Source organism: Styela clava, chromosome 5 (assembly GCF_964204865.1).
Source record: "Styela clava chromosome 5, kaStyClav1.hap1.2, whole genome shotgun sequence".
Classification (NCBI taxonomy): Eukaryota; Metazoa; Chordata; class Ascidiacea; order Stolidobranchia; family Styelidae; genus Styela; species Styela clava.
In genome coordinates, this window is record NC_135254.1 from 13,680,184 (window position 1) to 13,699,464 (window position 19,281).

The following is a 19,281-nucleotide window of genomic DNA, read 5'->3' on the forward strand; positions in this document are numbered from 1 at the left end:
AAGTGTATCGCAGAAAACGTTACGTACTGGTAGCATTCAAAGTCGCAAAAACGAAGTTTTGTTTACAACCACGACTGAAAATCTGTCAGGGTGACAAAAGTGTTATTACGTCACTTTTCTGCATCTTGCCGATTGGCCAATGTTACGAAATAAACAAGGACGACGATGCTCGTGAAAATCTTCCTTGGAAAAAAATTTAGCCATTTTTGCGTGTTATTGCGGACCGGATAAATGACGCCGCGGGCCGGATAAAATGACGCCGCGGGCCGTAGTTTGGTGACCCCTGGTATAGAAGACTAATTTGCGTGCTTTTTTTGCAGAATTATTGTGTATTTTTAAAGGGGTTTCTAGAATATTGTATACCGGTACTCGGCAACAGTACGGTATGATGAATAGGAAATCTCCCGTTTGGCGCCACTTTACTCCCCCAGCCAAAGACGATGACGAACGCCAGTACGTCGTGTGCAAGAGATGCGGAGACAAACTTAGTTACCATGCTACCACTAGTAATCTATTAGCCCATATTAAAAGAAGGCATGTAACTATTTGTTTGAACCCTGATAATCGAAGTGATTTGGACGAGTCCTCCAGTAAACAGTCCAAATTGGAACTTATTCGTCCCATCCTCCCTGCTCAGCAAGAAAAGATTACTTCTCTAGTTGTGGATTTTATTGTAAAGGATATGCGCCCGCTCAGCACAATAGAAGGAACACATTTCAAGCGCTTAATGGGACATGTTGCACCAAATTATTCACTGCCATCCAGGAGGAGTCGGAGGACCATAACACGACGTGTAGCTGTGTAGAGGAAGAATATTCTGAAAAAAAGATGGAGCTTAAGAGAGTTCTTGAAAACATTAAGCATATGAGCTTGACTTTCGATGCTTGGACTAGTGCAGTAGTGTGAAAATGGAAGCATATTTGGGCATTACAGCCCATTATGTTGATGTCAAATTTAATCTGTGTTCATGTGTGTTAAGTGTGAAACCTTTGGATGATAGACATACTGCAAAAAATATTTGTGAGTGGGTAGAAGAAGTTCTCAATGACTTTGGTGTTAGTCCTCACGCTGTCTGTGCAGCAGTAAGCGATAATGGATCTAATATGAAGGCAGCCAAAGATATTTTTCATGAAAAATTTGGTTGGGCTAGTGTTGCTTGTGCAGCGCACACTCTCCAACTTTGTTTAAACAAAGGATTGGGAATAAACGGCATAGAAAAACCTCTTGCAGCAGCTCGACGACTAGTGCAACATTTTAAGAGAAGTGAATTGGCGACCAGTGCACTGGGGAAAAAGTGTGAGGAAATGAAGCTTACCTCCAAAAGACTCATAATGGATGTATCCACAAGGTGGAACAGTACTTACAACATGCTTGTAAGGTTGCAGGAATTGCAATGGCCAATTTTGGCTATACTTGGAAATAAAAATATCACAAATGCCACCAAAGCCTCCGCTCTTACAATCAAGCCTGGGGACTGGGAGATTTTCAAGCAGTTGATTCCAGTACTTGAACCTTTTGCAGAGGCTACTGATCTTTTAGGAGGCGAAAAATATGTCTCGATATCGATAAAGAATCCATACATCAAGGGATTGAAAAAACATCTGTCACGCGAGAAAGATGATGAACTTTTGGTAATTCGGCAGTTCAGACAAAAAGTAAAAGGCGAAATGGAGGAGCGATTTCCTATTGATCTTAATGATATCAGCTCGAAGGCAAGGCTCTGGATCCCAGATATAAACTGCGGGGACTTCGTACTGTGGAGTCACTTCAGGTAACTTGTTATTTCTTCCTGAATAAGATTTTTATCTTGCCAACAAAATTGCCCTACATGACAAACAACATAGCATGTTATTTTGGTTGGAATGAGGTCAAATTGAATTTTCGTGTATCTTCATGTTTCAAATGCATTGACAGGATTAGATATTCATGACATATCTGCATCGACCATATCTAAAGATATAGAGTTGACTTTTTCCCCACTGTATAATAAACATTAGTGAACAATGACTTGTTTGATGTCAATTGTGGTTCCTAATTCGCAGATTTCCATAAGAAAACTAATCTAAAATATTCCTGTATTCAAAGCTTGTCATTTATTGAATGCATAAAATTTCAAATTTATCCAAATGTTGCTTGTTTTGGCCATACTTAATAAGGATTCCTAGTTGATCTGGCTAAAGTTTGTTTTCTTTTTTGACATGCTTATTTTTTCCGGCTCAAAAGTGCAATCGAATTGGAACTCACAGTCTTATTTGAACAAACAGTTGTTGAAAAAGCTGAACCTTCATCTTCTTCAGTTCAGCAATCGACAACCATCATAAGCCTTGCCTTCGAATCATCAGAGTCCGATTACAGTGCAGATACTGAGGTCCCAGTGGTTGCCAATGAAGTGAACAAATTTTTTAGTTCCAAAGTACTTTCTGAATGTTCAAACCCCCTCACTTGGTGGAAAGAGCAAAACGCTGATTATCCAAACTTGAGCAAGCTTGTTGGCAAATATATGTGTGTAACAGCAACATCAACCCCAAGTGAGCGATTATTTTCTGCAGCTGGAAACACTGCCACTGAGCTCAGATCAAGCCTCACCGGATCACATGTGGAAGCTCTTGTATTTTTAAAATGCAATTCTGACATATGACTTTTTCCTTCCCATTGACTTATTGATGAAGCATGTTTCTTATCATATGTGACAACTTAGCAAATGACTGAGTGATAGATTTTGTGTTTTTGGGATTTCATGTATCTGAAGGACCCATTGCAATAAAAAAAAGTCACATGTAATTTTGTAGTTGCTAATTTGGTAAAATTTTTATAAGTATTCGAGATTCGATTCGATTCGAAAAAAATATTCGATTCGATTCTGAAATCATCAGGTATTCGAAAATGCCCAGCCCTACAACTGTGAATGCGGTACCAACATCACAAGATGGTTATGCGGTTGATTTTACTGTAAAATCACTTGATGGTAGAGAAAGTGTTGATTTATCTCATGTGCTAACTGTTGATAGACTGCCTGTTAAAGCTAATGAAGCACAATTTGATGTACAAAGTTTTGCACATTTGAAGGGATTGAAGATTCCTACTCTGCCGTGTAAAGACGTGATGTTGATGATTGGGGTAAATGTCCCTAAAGCGTTTTGAACAATGGATGAGAGACGAGGGAAACACAATGAACCTTCGGCGAAGAAATCCATTTTAGGATGGTCATTGGTTGGACCAGCTTTATCTCACGAGAGAAACAGTGATGTTCACATTCATTGCGTTCAAGTGCAAGAGGAAGACTTGCTGAGTCAGCAAATCAAATGTTTGTGGGAAAGTGATTTTAAAGACGCTTCACTGTCGCCTATTCCATCAATGTCTAAGGAAGACAAATACGCATCGTGGACGGACATTATCAGTTACCATTGCCATGGAAGCCAGGATGTCCTGATTTGCCAGACAATCGAAGTGTTGCGATGAAACGCTTAAAGTACATTGAACGAAAATTGAAGAGTGATCCTGTTTTGAAAAAGAAGTACTGTGATACTATGGAGAAATATATTAGTCTTGGATTTGCAAAACGTATCCCGAATGAATATAAAGTTGGCCGTAAAGGTGCAGTTTGGTACTTGCCTCATCACCCTGTGTTTTCTGAACAAAAGCCAGGCAAGGTACGCGTTGTCTTTGACGCTGCATCACGTTGCATGAATACTTCCTTGAATGACCAACTATTGAGAGGCCCGGATTCGGCAAATTCTCTACTTGGAACTCTTCTCCGCTTTAGACAACCAGAAATAGCTATTGTGGCTGACATCGAAGCAATGTTCCATCAGGTGAAAGTGCACCCAAAGGATTGGAATGTATTGCGATTTATGTGGTGGCCTGGAGGTGATTTGTCACAAGATCCATCAGAATATTTTATGGTCAGGCACATATTTGGTAGCGTCTCATCTCCATTTTGTGCTAATTGGAGTTTGAAAAAGACGGCTCAAGATCACCAAGATGAATTTGACGAAAAAGTTGTCAAAGGAGTTGAGCGAAATTTTTATGTTGATGATTACCTGAATGGCTCATCTACTGTAGACCAGGGAATTCATATTGTTCGAGAAACGAATAAATTGCTGGAGAAAAAAAGGATTTCATCTAGCAAAGTGGAAAAGTTCCAATCCTGAAGTTCTGTCAGAGATTCCTGCTAAAGACAGAGCAGACACTGCGTCAAGTGTAAACTTAATACCTGAAAAGATCGATCGAGTACTCGGAATAAAGTGGAATATCCAAGAAGATTGTTTTGGATTTGATGTTAATGTGAAATCAAAACCCGCAACAAAACGAGGGATTTTGTCTGTACTCAGTTCGATATTTGACCCGATGGGAATAGTGGCACCTGTAATACTTAAAGCGAGGATTTTGATGCAGCAATTATGTCGAAATAATTATGGATGGGACGATGAAATATTGAATAGTGAAAATTTATTGTGGAACAGATGGCTCGAAGATATTCCTGAACTTGAGAATATATTCATGCAAAGATGTTTTGCGCCTTCTGGTTTTGGCAATATTGTGACTCGTCAAATACACCATTTTGCAGATGGCTCTGCAGTTGCCTATGGAACTGTATCGTATTTGCGACTAATCAATGAAGATGGGAAGATTCATGTTGCGTTTCTTTTAGGAAAAGCTCGACTTGCACCCATTAAAACTGTTTCAATACCACGACTGGAGTTGACTGCTGCCGCTCTTGCAGTCAAATTAGATTTATTCCTGAGACGTGAATTGGACTTCGAAGAAATAGAGTCGATGTTTTGGACAGACTCAACTTCCGTGCTTTTGAGTATTAATAATACATCACGAAGATTTCCAACATTTGTGGCAAATCGACTTGCAAAGATTGAAGAGGGATCGAATGCTTTACAGTGGAGATATGTACCTACAGATTTGAATCCCGCAGATGATGCATCCAGAGGGTTGTCGGTACAATCGTTGATGAATGAACGATGGCTGAAGGGACCCATCATTTCTCCAAGAGCAAGAGGAACATTGGCCTAAACCGCCAGTGCAGCTACCTGAGCTTCCTGATGGATTTGTAAGATGCAAGCCACGAGTTGTTCAAATTATATTTCTGATTCCGCTTTGAAGCCAATTGATAAATTCATTTCATATTTCTCAACATGGTATAAGTTGAAAAAAGCAAGTGCATGGATGATTCGATTCAAAGACTACCTTCATGAGAAGAAGAAGAATTATAAGTGCAATGAGAAACTTGAAGTTGAAGAATTGCGAGTTGCTGGAGACGACATTTTGAAATACATACAGAGACAAGAATTTGGCGAAGTTATTGATGCATTGCAGAAAGCCAATCATAGAAGTACATCTGGGAAACAAGTACTGAAGAGATTGAAGATTGCAAATTTCCTGCATAAACCCAATCCGATTATGAAAGATGGCTTCATCAGAGTTGGTGGGAGATTGAGAAATGCACCGGTTGATTTTGATGTTAAACATCCGATTATACTTCCACATAAACATCATGTAACTGAGATGATTATAAGAGAACATCATGTATCTACACATCATTCTGGTATGGAGAGTACATGGACTTCTCTGAGACAACGATTTTGGATCGTTAAAGGAGGCGCTATGGTGAAATCTGTTATCAGAAGAAGAAGTTCACCTGTGAGTAAACAGATCATGGCCGATCTTCCGAAAGAAAGAGTCACACCAGGTGAAAGACCATTTGCCTATGTTGGAGTGGACTACTTCGGACATTTTCTTGTAAAGCAAGGACGAAGTACTGTCAAGAGGTGGGGCTGTATATTTACATGCATGACAACTCGTGCCGTACACTTGGAAGTTGCATACTCGATGGATGCAGATTCATTCATAAATGCGTTAAGAAGATTTATTGCACGTAGAAGTAGACCAATCAAGTTCATCTGTGACAACGGTAGTAACTTCGTTGCAGCAAATAAAATCCTACGTAAAGAAATAGAAGTTTGGAATTCAAGCAAAGTTGGACAATTTTTGCTTCAGGAGAATATTAAATTCCAATTCAATCCACCTACTGCTTCTAATTTTGGAGGATGTTACGAAAGATTAATTCGATCAGTTCGAAAGATTTTGGTTGCTCTCTTACACGATCAGTTGGTGTCAGATGAAGCTTTGGCTACTATTTTTTGTGAAGTGGAATCACAATTGAATTCCAGACCCATCACTCCAATAAGTTTCGATCCGAAAGATGATGAGCCACTCACTCCAAATCACTTGCTGTTACTGAATCCTACAAGTAATTTACCTCCTGGCATATTCGACAAAAAGGACTGTTACACTCGACGAAGATGGCGACAAATTCAGTATTTAGCTGATCAGTTTTGGATCAGATGGACCAAAGAATACTTACCCACACTTCAGACACGACAGAAATGGACCTCTAAAGAACGTAATATGGAAGTTGGTGATATTGTGCTACTTGTAGACAATACTATATCCAGGGGGAAGTGGCAGACTGGACGTGTTATGGAAACTACACCTGATAAACTTGGAGCTGTGCGTCAAGTTCTGTGAAGACGTCCAGGGGTGTATTGAGAAGGCCAATTGCAAAGTTGTGCTTGATTCATAGAGTTAATGAGTAAAATGTTTTCAAGTGTGTGATATCCTCGATGTAAGAAATTTGTGAGTAAGATGTTTTCACTGGGTTCCAACATCTGGCTGGGGGAATGTTACATCGAGAATCGCATTCACTTGATTTTTGTATTGACTTAAACATTGCGTCTGTTTAACTTGTGTAGTAATTTATTTGTTATTGTTGACGCCGTAATTTCCCTTGATTGACAGTGTGCTTCTACACACTTTGTTACGAAACAATTGAGAGAGAGTTCGTGGCAATTGCTTGCCCAGACATGTCTCGCTTAGACATGGATAGTTTCGGTAATTTGCTTTAGATAGCGCTTTACTTTTGCAGTGAATTGCGCTCGTTTAGTTGTAATTTGTAAATAAGTTTAACTTGTTCAGCGACCTTGGCTTTCTGTTTTGACTGTAGGATGATTAAATAATGTAGATTATGGCTTCCCACATAGACCTATTTTAGGGATATTTTATGAGCATTAAATGGCCTTTTTGTGATTGTTTTTACAGTTATAGTTTATTTAATTGATTTGTTCGGATTTCATTGACGAATGATTTCATGTTCAACTTATGATAATTTAAGCCTGGAATAGCAGACAAATTCGGTATGTTATAACTTGTAACTCTTTCTGATTTGAAGAGTGCAAGTTATTCAATAGTAATTTGGTTCGACTTAATAATTAACTATGTTTGATAATTGTGTTCATAAATTTGAGTAGGCTTTCTAAAGGCCGAATTGTGTATGATTATTTATTTATTGCAAGTATTTTGTATTGATTTGTTTTTACGTTTGTATTAAGATAACCGTGTCAACTGTATACTTCGAGTTGTGTGATTTTCTGGATTGAGGATACAAACTTGGGGCTTGAAAGACCGCGTTATTGAGCTGTTAATAAATATCTAGTGTGCAGTCGGTGTCGTCCAGGTCACAAAGAACGGCTGTTACATTTGGCAACCCGCATCTTTACAGCATTTCTTCTCCTTTGCCTGTTCAAATTTTGCTCTTTTATAGATCAAATATCTCCTTTGTTTCGAGACTTTTCTCTACTTCTGCGTACATATTCTTCCTGTTTTATAATTAATTCTTCTATTTTTTGTTTCTCTATGAACCGGCTCTGTACTCAATGTTATTGAAAAGTATCTAGCCGACAAGCAGAATTTTGGCTCTGGCCCTCGTACAGTGTCCATAATCAGCATATAATCAATATTCAACTTACAAGCCGTTTTTTCTTTTTCAGACGTATTTTGAATGAAGTTATAATCAGATAATGAATTGATAGGTAATTTCATTAGTTTCGGTATATCCGAGTCCATGCTGCAATCAGTCGATAGTTGCATATGCTGCAATATCGCTTGTATCATTAGTGTGTTCCTCCCAAATTGCCCCGACAATTTTCTCAGGGATTGGAAGATGGCTTGATCTCAAGTTAGTGTTAACCAATGTACAGAACATGATTATCTTTCGGGTGATAAACAAGAAATCCTTTTTCTTTTCATTGGAACCATTTTCCATTATTTTCGATACTGCACGCTTCAAATTTTTCATATAAAGCTGATGTCCAACATCAGATAGGTGAAGACGGTCGCTCCCATATTCACAATCGCTACCGACGTCGAGATCCAAGAGCGGTACTGAAGCATCCGACGCTATCCTTCCAAGGACAGCGTTGGCCATGTGAACGAGAGTGTGACGTCCGGCCTGCACGCTCCAAGTTCTTCATATAAAGCTGCAGTCCAACATCAGATAGGTGAAGACGGTCGCTCCAATATTCACAATCGCTACCGACGTCAAGGTCCAAGAGCGGTACTGAAGCATCCGACGCTATCCTCCCAAGGACAACGTTGGCCATGTGAACGAGAGTGTGACGTCCGGCATGGGGCAAGATTTATACTAGCGGTTCCCAATTTTTTCGTTCATGCGACGTCAAATTATTAGAAAAAAAATTCACGCCGCTTTCACACAAAAAAAAATTCGGTGTATAAATAAAACTCAATTTTAGAATTGTTTATGTGTACTTGTGTGTATGCATTTTGAAGTCTGTCCATTTTTCGGGGCGCACTTAGCAAATCGCAACTTACCCTTTGGGAACTGCTGGCGTATACTACAGGAATATCGATTGGCAACAATTGAATTTTAAACGAAAAAAGACATTGAGAAATATATGGAAAACAAATGGAGCCTGATTTATGAAAAAATCAAACGGCAACCAAGCATAAAAAATCTGACCCAAATTATCTAACAACAATCAATGAAACTCGACAACAAACTATGAACATATTCATACTACAAACAGGTCATAAATTGAACAAACATTTTTCAAAAATTAATCGAACAATTAAAGACAAATGTACTGGCAAAATAGAAGAATTAGAGCATTATCTCATTCAATGTCTAAAATATAAAACCTATTCTATATAAAATATATAGAAAATTCACTCGAAGTAACGCATGGAAACTGGATGTGACCTTCAGTGCTTTTGCAATATTGGGAGAACACAAAATGAGGCACTCTATAAATATATTTATATTACAATAAAAAGAAAAGACTCTGAACAAACTTTTCTATATTAAATTGTATTTACTATTTTACTCCTTCATTGATTCGTATTCCTTATTTATTACATTTCAGTCACTACACATAAATATTGTATTTATGATATGATGTAAATTGTTACTTATTGTATTCAATTATCATTATTTATATTTGAATGAGCACAAATATTAGCATAGTTGCCTTGATATCATGAACTATATACCCTCCATGCAAGGGGCCGGTTGAAACGTTTCGATTCCACATTTTGTATTGTGAATTGTTCCATGTTCGACTGCTCCCATTATTGGCAGATTGGTGTGTTGCCCACATCTACCTTGGGAACAAATATGACATTTTCATGATCATAACCGGAGACTTGAACATTTCAATAACACTGCAACGAATTAAGTCATTGCAACTGGACATTGTAGATAATGATATCTGGGTGTTAATACCTTGCAATCCGAGTTGCAACTCGCCTGTAATAAAACTTGTATTGGACTTGCCGTCAAGATGACAGTAACATAACATAATAGTTTTTTTGAAGTGTTGCCTTTGACCTATACAGGAATGATCATGGATTGATCGACACCATCATGTTGGTCAACTATCGAACATACTTCGGAACAGAAAGATTGATTGCTTTCAGTTCGTTCTGGTTTATTGTCAACATGGAAACATGTCAAATGACCTTCTGCAAGAAGCCACGTTTTTGCATGACTTTGCATTATGACCCTTGAACATTTTCATTCCACAAGAATAACATAAACAATTATCCCAGAACAGTTTTCTTCTTTTTGCCAAGGAAATCTTTAAGAATTCTTCACAATCAACAATTTTGAGTAGCCCATTACAACGTAAACAACTATCTTGTGACTGTGACACACCAGTGCTAAAGGATTTTTTATTCATTCGATTACTATATCTCGAATGGCCAGACCTATTATTTTGTTCAATATTATACTTGGCCGAGTCAAAATTCTCATCGAAAACTGTCAGCTCAAGACAATGCACCACCGAGGCATGTTTTAGAATAAATTTTGTAAACTCCTCGAAATGGGGATATTTGGAGCAGTTTACCTCCAAGTTATCAGAGGTTTTTACTAGGGCCCGACCGATATATCGGAAAGCAGTTTTGTCGCTTGTTTAATTAAGAGCGGTTCTTATCAAAAAGCTTGACTGTGGGTCTCTTATCCAAAACGGGCGTATGGCACGGGATTTAACACTTTGTAATCGAGTTTGCGAGCGTGGTAGCTTGCAAACTGAAGCGAGAGAAACGCGTGAACCTCTTATTTGTGTCAAATAATATACGTCAATTAATAAAGAATTTTTTTGACTGTGTTTCTCTTATCCAAAACGGACGTACGTCACAGGATTTAACACTTCGTGAGCGAGTTTGCGAGCGTGGTGGCTTGCAAATTGAAGCGAGAGAAACGCGTGAGCCACTTTTTTGTGTCAAAAATAATTTACGTTGATAAATAAAAAATTCTTTTGACTATGTTTCTCTTATCAAGAACGGACGTATGGCACGGGATTTAACTCTTTGTAAGCGAGTTTGCCTGCGTGGTGGCCTTGCAAATTGAAGCGAGAGAAACATGTGAATGACTTTTTTTGTCAAATAATGTACAGTTGATTAATAAAGAATTCTCGCCGTTCCACTTTCAACAACGTTGGATTTCCCTTGCGCTTTCGTCGTTTCGTCGCCGCGATTTAACTTCTTTTATTGATGTGTTATAGATGACTGGTTCTAGCGGTAAGAGCAAAGTATGGAAATACTTTGTGTGCCATAATGATGGCGTAATTTGTAAAATATGCTTATCATTATTAGGTCAAAAGGTTCCGCCGATTTAAAAAAAAAAGATGAGTATAATTTGTAGAGCCATCTCAAAGCAAAACACAAAGGCAAGTATGATTGAAGCCAATCCATAAAAGGATTGGAGCCAATGCAGAAAAACTCTACTCAACTACATCTGAGACTGTTGAGCTGGAGCTATTGAGATTCATAAGCTTCCTGCTCTTACAATAAGTGTTCTTTCTTGACACGCACACAATTGCATGAGTTCAACATTTCATTTCTTTTGCAAGAAAAACACAATAATCTCAGAGTGTCGCTTGTTACTTGTAGCCATATTTGTAGGAGAGGAAACATCGGTATCGGCTTATCGGCCTACTTTTAGAAAACTATCGGTATCGGTTCAAAAAGGCAGTATCGGTCGGGCCCTAGTTTTTACATTGAGCTCACACTTCCATTCATAAATTGACTCTTTCCACCTGTTAAACAATGAAGGGGGCAAAACTCTTTTGATAGCGCATAGCTCTGAAGAAAAATCGGGAATTTTTAAATCATCTACGTCTACAACCATTTTGACTTCAACATTTGCTGAAGGAAATCAGAGAATGCCAACATGCCTTCACATCATTTGGCCCAATTTTAGGCCACGATGCCAGTTTTGTTCTAAAAGCCACACCGATGACACTGTCATTGCCATAGCGATCTTTTAAGGCCTTTTTAGCTCTTTTATACGAATTCTCAAATTGTAATATAAAACAAACCTTCAACCAGATTCATTTTATCTGCATCATCGAGCAACCTTTGCTCAACTAGCTTTTTAAATGAGCTCTCCCATCGTGGATATCGCAATGAATCCCCATCAAACACCCTAACTTTGGCTCTTTGGACTGATAAAATACTACTCACTAAATTGGATATATCAAGGAAAAGATTGCGGATCTGTGAAGGAAGAGCAGCACTTTTCACAGTGGGAACGGATATATTATCAATATTACAATGAGAAGACAAGCTGCCTGAATTGGCAGACACAGTGGTGGTTTGTGTACAACAGTTAAAAGGGGCACTAGCAAAAGTGGATGCATCAAAAAAATTTTATGATACATTAGAGACAGTATGCATTGATGGACATAAATTTACATTAGGGTCTGGCAAAGAAAAGATGCCAACATTTGGGAAGCACTTTATGAAAGGCTGATTTCAATGACTCACCATTTCTTATTCCCTGGCCTGGTTACACACAAGAGCTATTTTCACTGCTAGTGATGCCAGCAGTCATGTAGGCAGACTTGTCAGCAGCAGAATATACTTTGATGGGTTTGCTTTTTAATGTTTCACACGGTGACGAGAAATCCAAATCATCTTTTAGATTAGCAATATGACATTTTTCAGATTTTGTTGATGGTGGGTATTTAGTGTAGCTGATTGGTCTTCTCAGCAGCACAACTTATTTCGTTATACAACGCTCACGACACTTTGGTGCAACACTTGCAAATCTGACAATACAATGTCCTCCCACGAGTTGATGTTGTATTTTACTATAACAGCTCAGCACCATACAATGGTGATAGTGGCGATTGGAATAGATAGATTGCACAGACACTTTATTCTTGATGAGGGGTTCTGTCTGATGTGGTTCTTCCAAAGTTCGGAACGATTGTCCAAAGGTGTTTATTGTTGAATACTTTGTGGATTAAAACTAAGCCTAATTAATAATACTAACCCGTCCGATTGGTTAAGATACAAATTTACACGTCCTACCTCCAAGCGGCTCACGCCGAAAGAGACGACGCCAAAATGGTCAAGGTTCAATGCCCAAAGTTACAGTTGCCAGTTTAGTTACTATTAGAGCGGTCAGTCGGTCACTGTTTAGAATCATGGCGCTACAGCGATGTCTTTTGCTGATTCAGATTGCTTTAAAAATCTTTGTTGTTTTAAATAAAAAGTGCTTGAAATTACAATATTTGACCTCTACCAAAATTGTGGACTGGTTAGGCCTTTGAACGCTTCTGCCAACAATAAGAATCAACCAATCGAAATTATTGTTTAACGGCGTGGTACTCAGGCAGTTTTTCTGATTCTAATTATTTCCTAGTTAAGATGATATAAAGAACATAAACCAGCATCTAATTTTTTAAGGTAGATCCACAGATACTTGCATTTTAACATCTACATGTCTGCAGGCGTGGCCTGCAGGTGTTATTTCTACCGAAAAAAAGACAGAAGCACGCTTATTTGTACCAAGGTAATTCACCTTTGATTCGATAAACCGAACCCTGCTTATAGTCGTTTCCGAATCCCGATAGAGCCTACACTCATTTGTGACGTCATAATATGATAACTGATTCGACTCCGGACATTTTATCCGGTGAAATATATAACACAACATCAGTGTCCCAAGTTTTCAGTGAATTATTGGAATAAAATACCATAGCAAAAAGAAATTTCATGCTCATCCTCCAATGCTGCAATGGTTAGAAACTGGCGTCTTTCGACCCTACAATTAGATTATAGTGTACTCATATATATAGGCTATATGTAATATGTTATTCCAGCGATATTAATCAATATCTTGGTCTATTCTGCCAAAATAATCCACTGTTTTATATATTTCATGTCTTATCATTTATCATTCTGCAAACAACATTTCTAATCATTTTCTGATATCCCACATATACACAACATTAGGTCTGGTACTATGCCATCCTAGTAGACCAAAACTGCTCGGCTAGATGAATCTTTAAATTCATATGATGTTCCTTGATATAATATATATAATTACATTTTTAATTACCGTTAAGTGGTTGTTATGGATCATTTAATTAACTGTGAGTTTGATTAATATTTATCGATATGCAATAAATTGATAGATTTGTCCATTTTTGATACTCCTACCACCAAAGTTTACGCTTGGGGTAGACTATAAATTATTGCGAGAATAAAAATGGTTTCTGGATTATTGTAATTGTCTCATCTTTGTCAAAAGTTCTTTAATAAATCATATCTGCCCTAATTCGCATATGTCTATTTCTGTACTATTGTAGTATTATTTGTACTGATTGATTCTCATTTAAAGGCCCAATCAGAATTAAGTATCTATTTCCGAAAGACACTCCACTTTTTCTACCATTAAATTAATTTAAAAAAGAAACTGAATTATGTTACTGTTATAAATATGTCATTTTTAGAATAAATTCCCAACCCTGATCAGACTGATCCAAAATGTATCCTTGTCTAATCAGATTACGTTTTGTAAATAGTGTAAATAGTTTTCTATAAACTAAGAGTTCAATAAAAAAGAAACTGTGTCAATTTATGTATTTATTCATGGATTGTATGGGATGGTAACTGACTCAGATGACGGTAAATGGTCGTAATGTTACCTCCCAGTCATGCTGAAAACTTTTGTTTCACTTATTTTGTTATCATTATATTTTATATTATGTGTTTTCTGGTTGACGAAATAATAAATTCTCTCTCTCTGCTCAAAGAATTACCGAGTTAGAAAAGAGAAAATCATGATATATATTTGTCGCCACAATGTAGCAAAAATAACTACATCAAAGATAGCTATGCCCAGGTACTGTCGGCAAAAACTGCCCCTTTTATGTATTTTATATTAAACATTACGTGGTGATTCTTGGAAGAAACGCTGGAATCCAAAAAAGTTTCGGACTGTTTGCTTTCGTGATTCATGAAGAAATAAAGATCAAAATATTTGGGCGACAGCAATCATTTTGAAATGCCATGTGGAGTTTCTGGATTGGACATCTATATATAACAGTGGTTCTTAAACTTTTTCGAGCGCGACCCAAATCTGAGTTTTATGAATACTCGCGACCCAATCCTAAATAACGCAAAATGTGTTAGTGCAGTTTGACTCAAATACAGACAACTATTTATTAGAAACAGTCCATTGACTCAGTGAGATTGATGAAACTGAAATTTCCTTTTCATTATATCTTCAATACACAGCTCTATTTTACTTAACGCAATACGCAAGTTGTCACGGGTATCGAGGCGATTGCGAGCTTAGTTTTGTTAACCGTCAGTGCCAAATATCCTCGCTCGCACAAGTGCCTTGTCGCGAATTGTAGCAGAAAAGGCGCCCGCTGTCCGTCGCAAACACGACATCCTAGCTGGCCTTCGGTATCTCTCGCAATATACAACTTTTTACTCATCAAATGTGCACGCACTGCTTCGTTCGCGGTAAATGGTGCCTCGAGATGAAGTCACATTTTCTCTAGATATTGAATAATCTAATGTCGAGAAGCGAGCTTTTTTTCATTGCGTCGTCTATTACAATTTACATTACCAAAAAGACACCCATTTTTGGTTATTTTAATCCACTAAGACGACATTCCACGCGGTCAACACAACGACAAGCGACGTGCATGGTTATTGGTTACCGATACCATAAAAATAATACACGTGACTGGCATATCAGATTGTGATGTAACAATGAGCTCAAGACAGTTCTTTCCGTGAATGAAATTTTATATTTCATTATTTTTTAATACCAGAGTTTAGAAGCTGAATTGAAACATTGGGAAAGCTGAAAATTCGTCCTTCTCCTCTTAGATTGCCCTTGCATTGACGACCATGTCGCGACCCATTTTTAAACCTTCCGCGACCCATGTTTGGGTCGCGACCCATACTTTAAGAACCACTGATATATAATTTGTAGTATTTTGTTGGTTCGCGATACTTGGTGGCGATAACCTTTGCGTTAAGTGAAACTGCCGGCACGACATTTGCAGCTTTTTCAAAACACGGCGAGCGTATTATACGCTTTATGAATAACATTTAATCCTACGGGATCTTGGGTCACGGTTGGGATTAATATTTTACTCCATGACAACGACAAGTTATAAAAAGAAGGTCTTTGTCACTATGAATTTCGTATTTGTTCCCATGGCGGCTTGTGGTTGAAAATTCATGTTCGCTTCTATAGACTGACTTTCCAGATAAATATCCAACGTCTAACAATAAGTTCGTAACTATAGCTAAAAAGTTATTTGTCGTTTTTACATCTAAGAACAGGAAGATAACTTAGTTTTGACCGCTCATAGCAGTGGGAAGTTCATCGAATGTTCTTCTAACAAATGTTCGTAGGTTCAGGATAAGATCAATATATCACCAAAATATCACAGAATTAATATCACAATAAATAACATTACACGGAAATGACATAAAATTCACCATAGTTTTCAAGTATAAATACCACCCTTTAATTGTCAGTGATTATCACCTACCAAGCATGGACTACGGCAAAAATGGGCATATGTATCAAAATTAGGAGTTACAAAGAATTTTAATAATTTCTTATATAAAATAGAAAACGACATTTTCTCGTCCGTTGCTATGCCCTCGTTGCCATTAATTTTTGATGAGTTTGGCATTGTTCAACTTAATTAAGTGAGGTCTACGTGGCATAAAGTGGTTCCATCTCGAAGTTATATAAATGTTTTGCACTATTTGCAACCTATACATTGTTATTCGGATCGATGTAGGACAATATGTTGGTTATCGTGGAGATGCTAAGTGTTCCAAAACGCAGAATCTGTGATTGGTTTGAAGAAACAAAGTTTGAGTAGTTTCAGTACACCTGATAGGGTTATTTGAATCGAATGTTTTTGAAATTCTGTTGTGTTTAAAATTGGTTGATATGTGTATATATAAAATATAGAACAGTGAGTAGTCATAAAAAATTTACATTCGAGCTTTTACTTTCATGCCAGCATAAAAATCAAATAGTACATTGTGAAATAGTAACAAATCGGATAAATAAACGAAAGAAGAAAAATGTCGTCAACAGAGAAACGAACTGAATTTGAGGAAGGATTTGACAAAATTTTTCAGACGTTCAAAAAGTAAGTTATGAAATAATAGTACTTGCATTTAGGCTATAACTTGTATATATACTTTTATTTATGAGTTTCATCCCATTGACTGGAAAATATTTTTCCAAAAGATAAATAAGTTGACTCGTTTTATGATCAACCTTATTTGCAATTTCGTTTTTTAAACCATATTTTCACATTTTATATTTCTTTAAAAAATATAAAGTCATTCATATCTATCTACAAATTTGAGTCTTTCCAAAATGCATTATTTCTGGATTGTGTGGAATCGGTACCTTTAGGTTAGTCGAACCTTATAAAATAATAATATCAATAATACCACTCAAATTCGAATAATAACGCTTTCTATCAATAACAGTAGCTTAAATAAAGAAGTAAAAATAATCCCCTATGGTAATTGTTCCGTTTATGGCTCAACAACTTTTGAAAGGCCGATTGCTAATTTATTTCAAACAAAATAGGTTTCTATATATTGTGTTGGTCGTAATTTTTACCGAAAGGATGTGGCCAGTGCGGTAATTTTAAAGCCCTCAAAGAAATGCCCTAAGAATCTTCTAAATTATTCATACGATGAATTGTTTCTTTTATTAATGTTGCTTTCAAAAAATATATCCGCTATTGCTGACAGATAACAGATAGCTGAAGATAAAGAGTACTTAGGTTGAGGGAGGTCAAAAGATCCATAAACACATTTTCCATGAATAATTCTGGGAAGGTATCGATGGATATGTTGAAAATGATATTTTATGTCACAATCAGATGGATAGGTTGTGAAACGTCTATGAGAAAGCTGACAATGAAATATGATGCAAATATAATATGCTATGTCACAATAATATATTACATAAGAACATTTACATCCCGTCGGTTGTTGCACAATTATAGAATAATTACTTTTTATAATGAACTGTTTAATTTTACAAAATTTTTTCATCGCCAATTTATTTGTCAACATTAATATTGTAAAGATTCGCGTTGCGCAAGCAGACTCGGTTATATTGATTTTCAACAATTCGGTGATCACCAGACATGTATGAACATGAATGAACGTTGCACTTGATGCTGTTAAATTCGATGAGTTTAAAATCCGTTCACGTTGACAAAATTGTATTTCTCATATGACAATGCATAATTAATATGACATCTTTTGTTACGATAGGACGGCAGATTATCGATAATCACGACGGCCAAATAGACGAATATGGTGTTCATGTAACTTATAGAATCGCAAAACATTAACCGATTCACAAAATTTCTACTGAAACATTTTATTACATATATTGTGATGGCAAAAACAAGATATCCTCGGTCTTCTTCATTTTGCAGTTGTACTCGAAATTCATAACGCGTTTTTTTTTTGGGATTCAGATATGCAAGGGGCGGGGTTGAAGGTGGAAGTGATGACAAACTCGAGAAAGACGAAATGAGGAGATTGGTTAAGGAAGAGTTCAAAGGATATTTGGGGGTAAGACAAAGAGTTCGTGAAATTAAGTGACGAAGATCATACATGTATTTATAAAGACTTTCTGTCAGCCACGTGCGATTGGTTATTGTTTTTTCCGACATTTCTAGAGAGTACATAGGTGGTTTTTGTTCATAAAGGGATCATCGAAGTGGAAATTGTTTCAAAACCAGAAAAATCGCATGCAAAATCGAATTAGCATCATAATACATTTAGGAGTCATGTGTGAGGCGTGACCCAAGCAACGCTAATGAGAACGTTGTTGGCATAGGTATATACGTTGCGATGGGAGATTTCAAAACAAGTCGAACAGTGGTCGATAGTTAGCATTCTGAACGCACTACTTTTAAATAGTTGAGTGCAACCAGTTAGTTATCACTGAATGATCGTGCAGTATTAGCTACTTAGTTGAATAACTTTAAATAAATAAAATAACTTTATATTTCAGATTTGTGACGACTTATCAGTTGATAAAATCTTCGAGGAGTTCGATGAAGATAAATCAGATTCTGTCGATTTCGTTGAGTTTTTGAAAATTGTGGCTAAACTTGCTCAAAATGCTAAAATTGTAGATCGTCTCGCCGAAGACAACAGGAAAAAATGATTCACCAATGACGAAATCACCTGCCATTAACATTATATGATATGAGGGATAAGCGGGTCTCGGTAACTACTAAAAAGAGCAACAGAAAACTGTACGGGTGAGAAGAGGTGAAGAAAACTTCGGAAGATTTTGCTTAGACCAGGGGTGTGTAACCTTTAATACAAGGGGGTCTGATACAAATACCTGGGTGAAACCGAGGGCCGCACCCTTATTTAACATAGGCTTTCTAGTAGTTGCAAGCACGAAAATTTTGGTTATTGATCTTATGACATTCCCTGTTTGCTTCGCACAAGCTAACCGTTATGGTATTGTGACGTCATAGGGACAGGCAATAAGTTGAATTAGGGCTTCGCAACTCACAGGGATTGAAATTACTCGCATGTACCAGACTAAACTAAATTAAGAATTCGTTTCGCGGGCCGCACACC

The 19,281-nt window shown here is 37.2% G+C and overlaps 4 protein-coding genes across 4 annotated transcripts; all 4 read left to right on the forward strand.

Moving 5' to 3' along the window:
* Positions 1-908: 908 nt before the first annotated feature.
* Positions 909-2,638, forward strand: LOC120326339 (E3 SUMO-protein ligase ZBED1-like). The gene is made up of 2 exons (XM_078113144.1): positions 909-1,771; positions 2,224-2,638. The coding sequence occupies exons 1-2, from the start codon at positions 909-911 to the stop codon at positions 2,636-2,638; spliced, it is 1,278 nt and encodes a 425-aa protein (XP_077969270.1).
* A 1,709-nt stretch (positions 2,639-4,347) lies between these two features.
* Positions 4,348-5,025, forward strand: LOC144423001 (uncharacterized). Its single transcript, XM_078113145.1, has one exon. The coding sequence runs from the start codon at positions 4,348-4,350 to the stop codon at positions 5,023-5,025; it is 678 nt and encodes a 225-aa protein (XP_077969271.1).
* Positions 5,026-5,067: 42 nt separating this feature from the next.
* On the forward strand, positions 5,068-6,540 carry LOC144423002 (uncharacterized). Its single transcript, XM_078113146.1, has one exon. It carries the CDS (start codon positions 5,068-5,070, stop codon positions 6,538-6,540), a length of 1,473 nt encoding a protein of 490 aa, XP_077969272.1.
* A 10,116-nt stretch (positions 6,541-16,656) lies between these two features.
* LOC120344919 (protein S100-A7-like) lies at positions 16,657-18,879 on the forward strand. The gene is made up of 3 exons (XM_039414246.2): positions 16,657-16,796; positions 18,156-18,252; positions 18,698-18,879. The coding sequence occupies exons 1-3, from the start codon at positions 16,729-16,731 to the stop codon at positions 18,851-18,853; spliced, it is 321 nt and encodes a 106-aa protein (XP_039270180.1). The 5' UTR covers positions 16,657-16,728; the 3' UTR covers positions 18,854-18,879.
* The last annotated feature ends 402 nt before the right edge of the window (positions 18,880-19,281 follow it).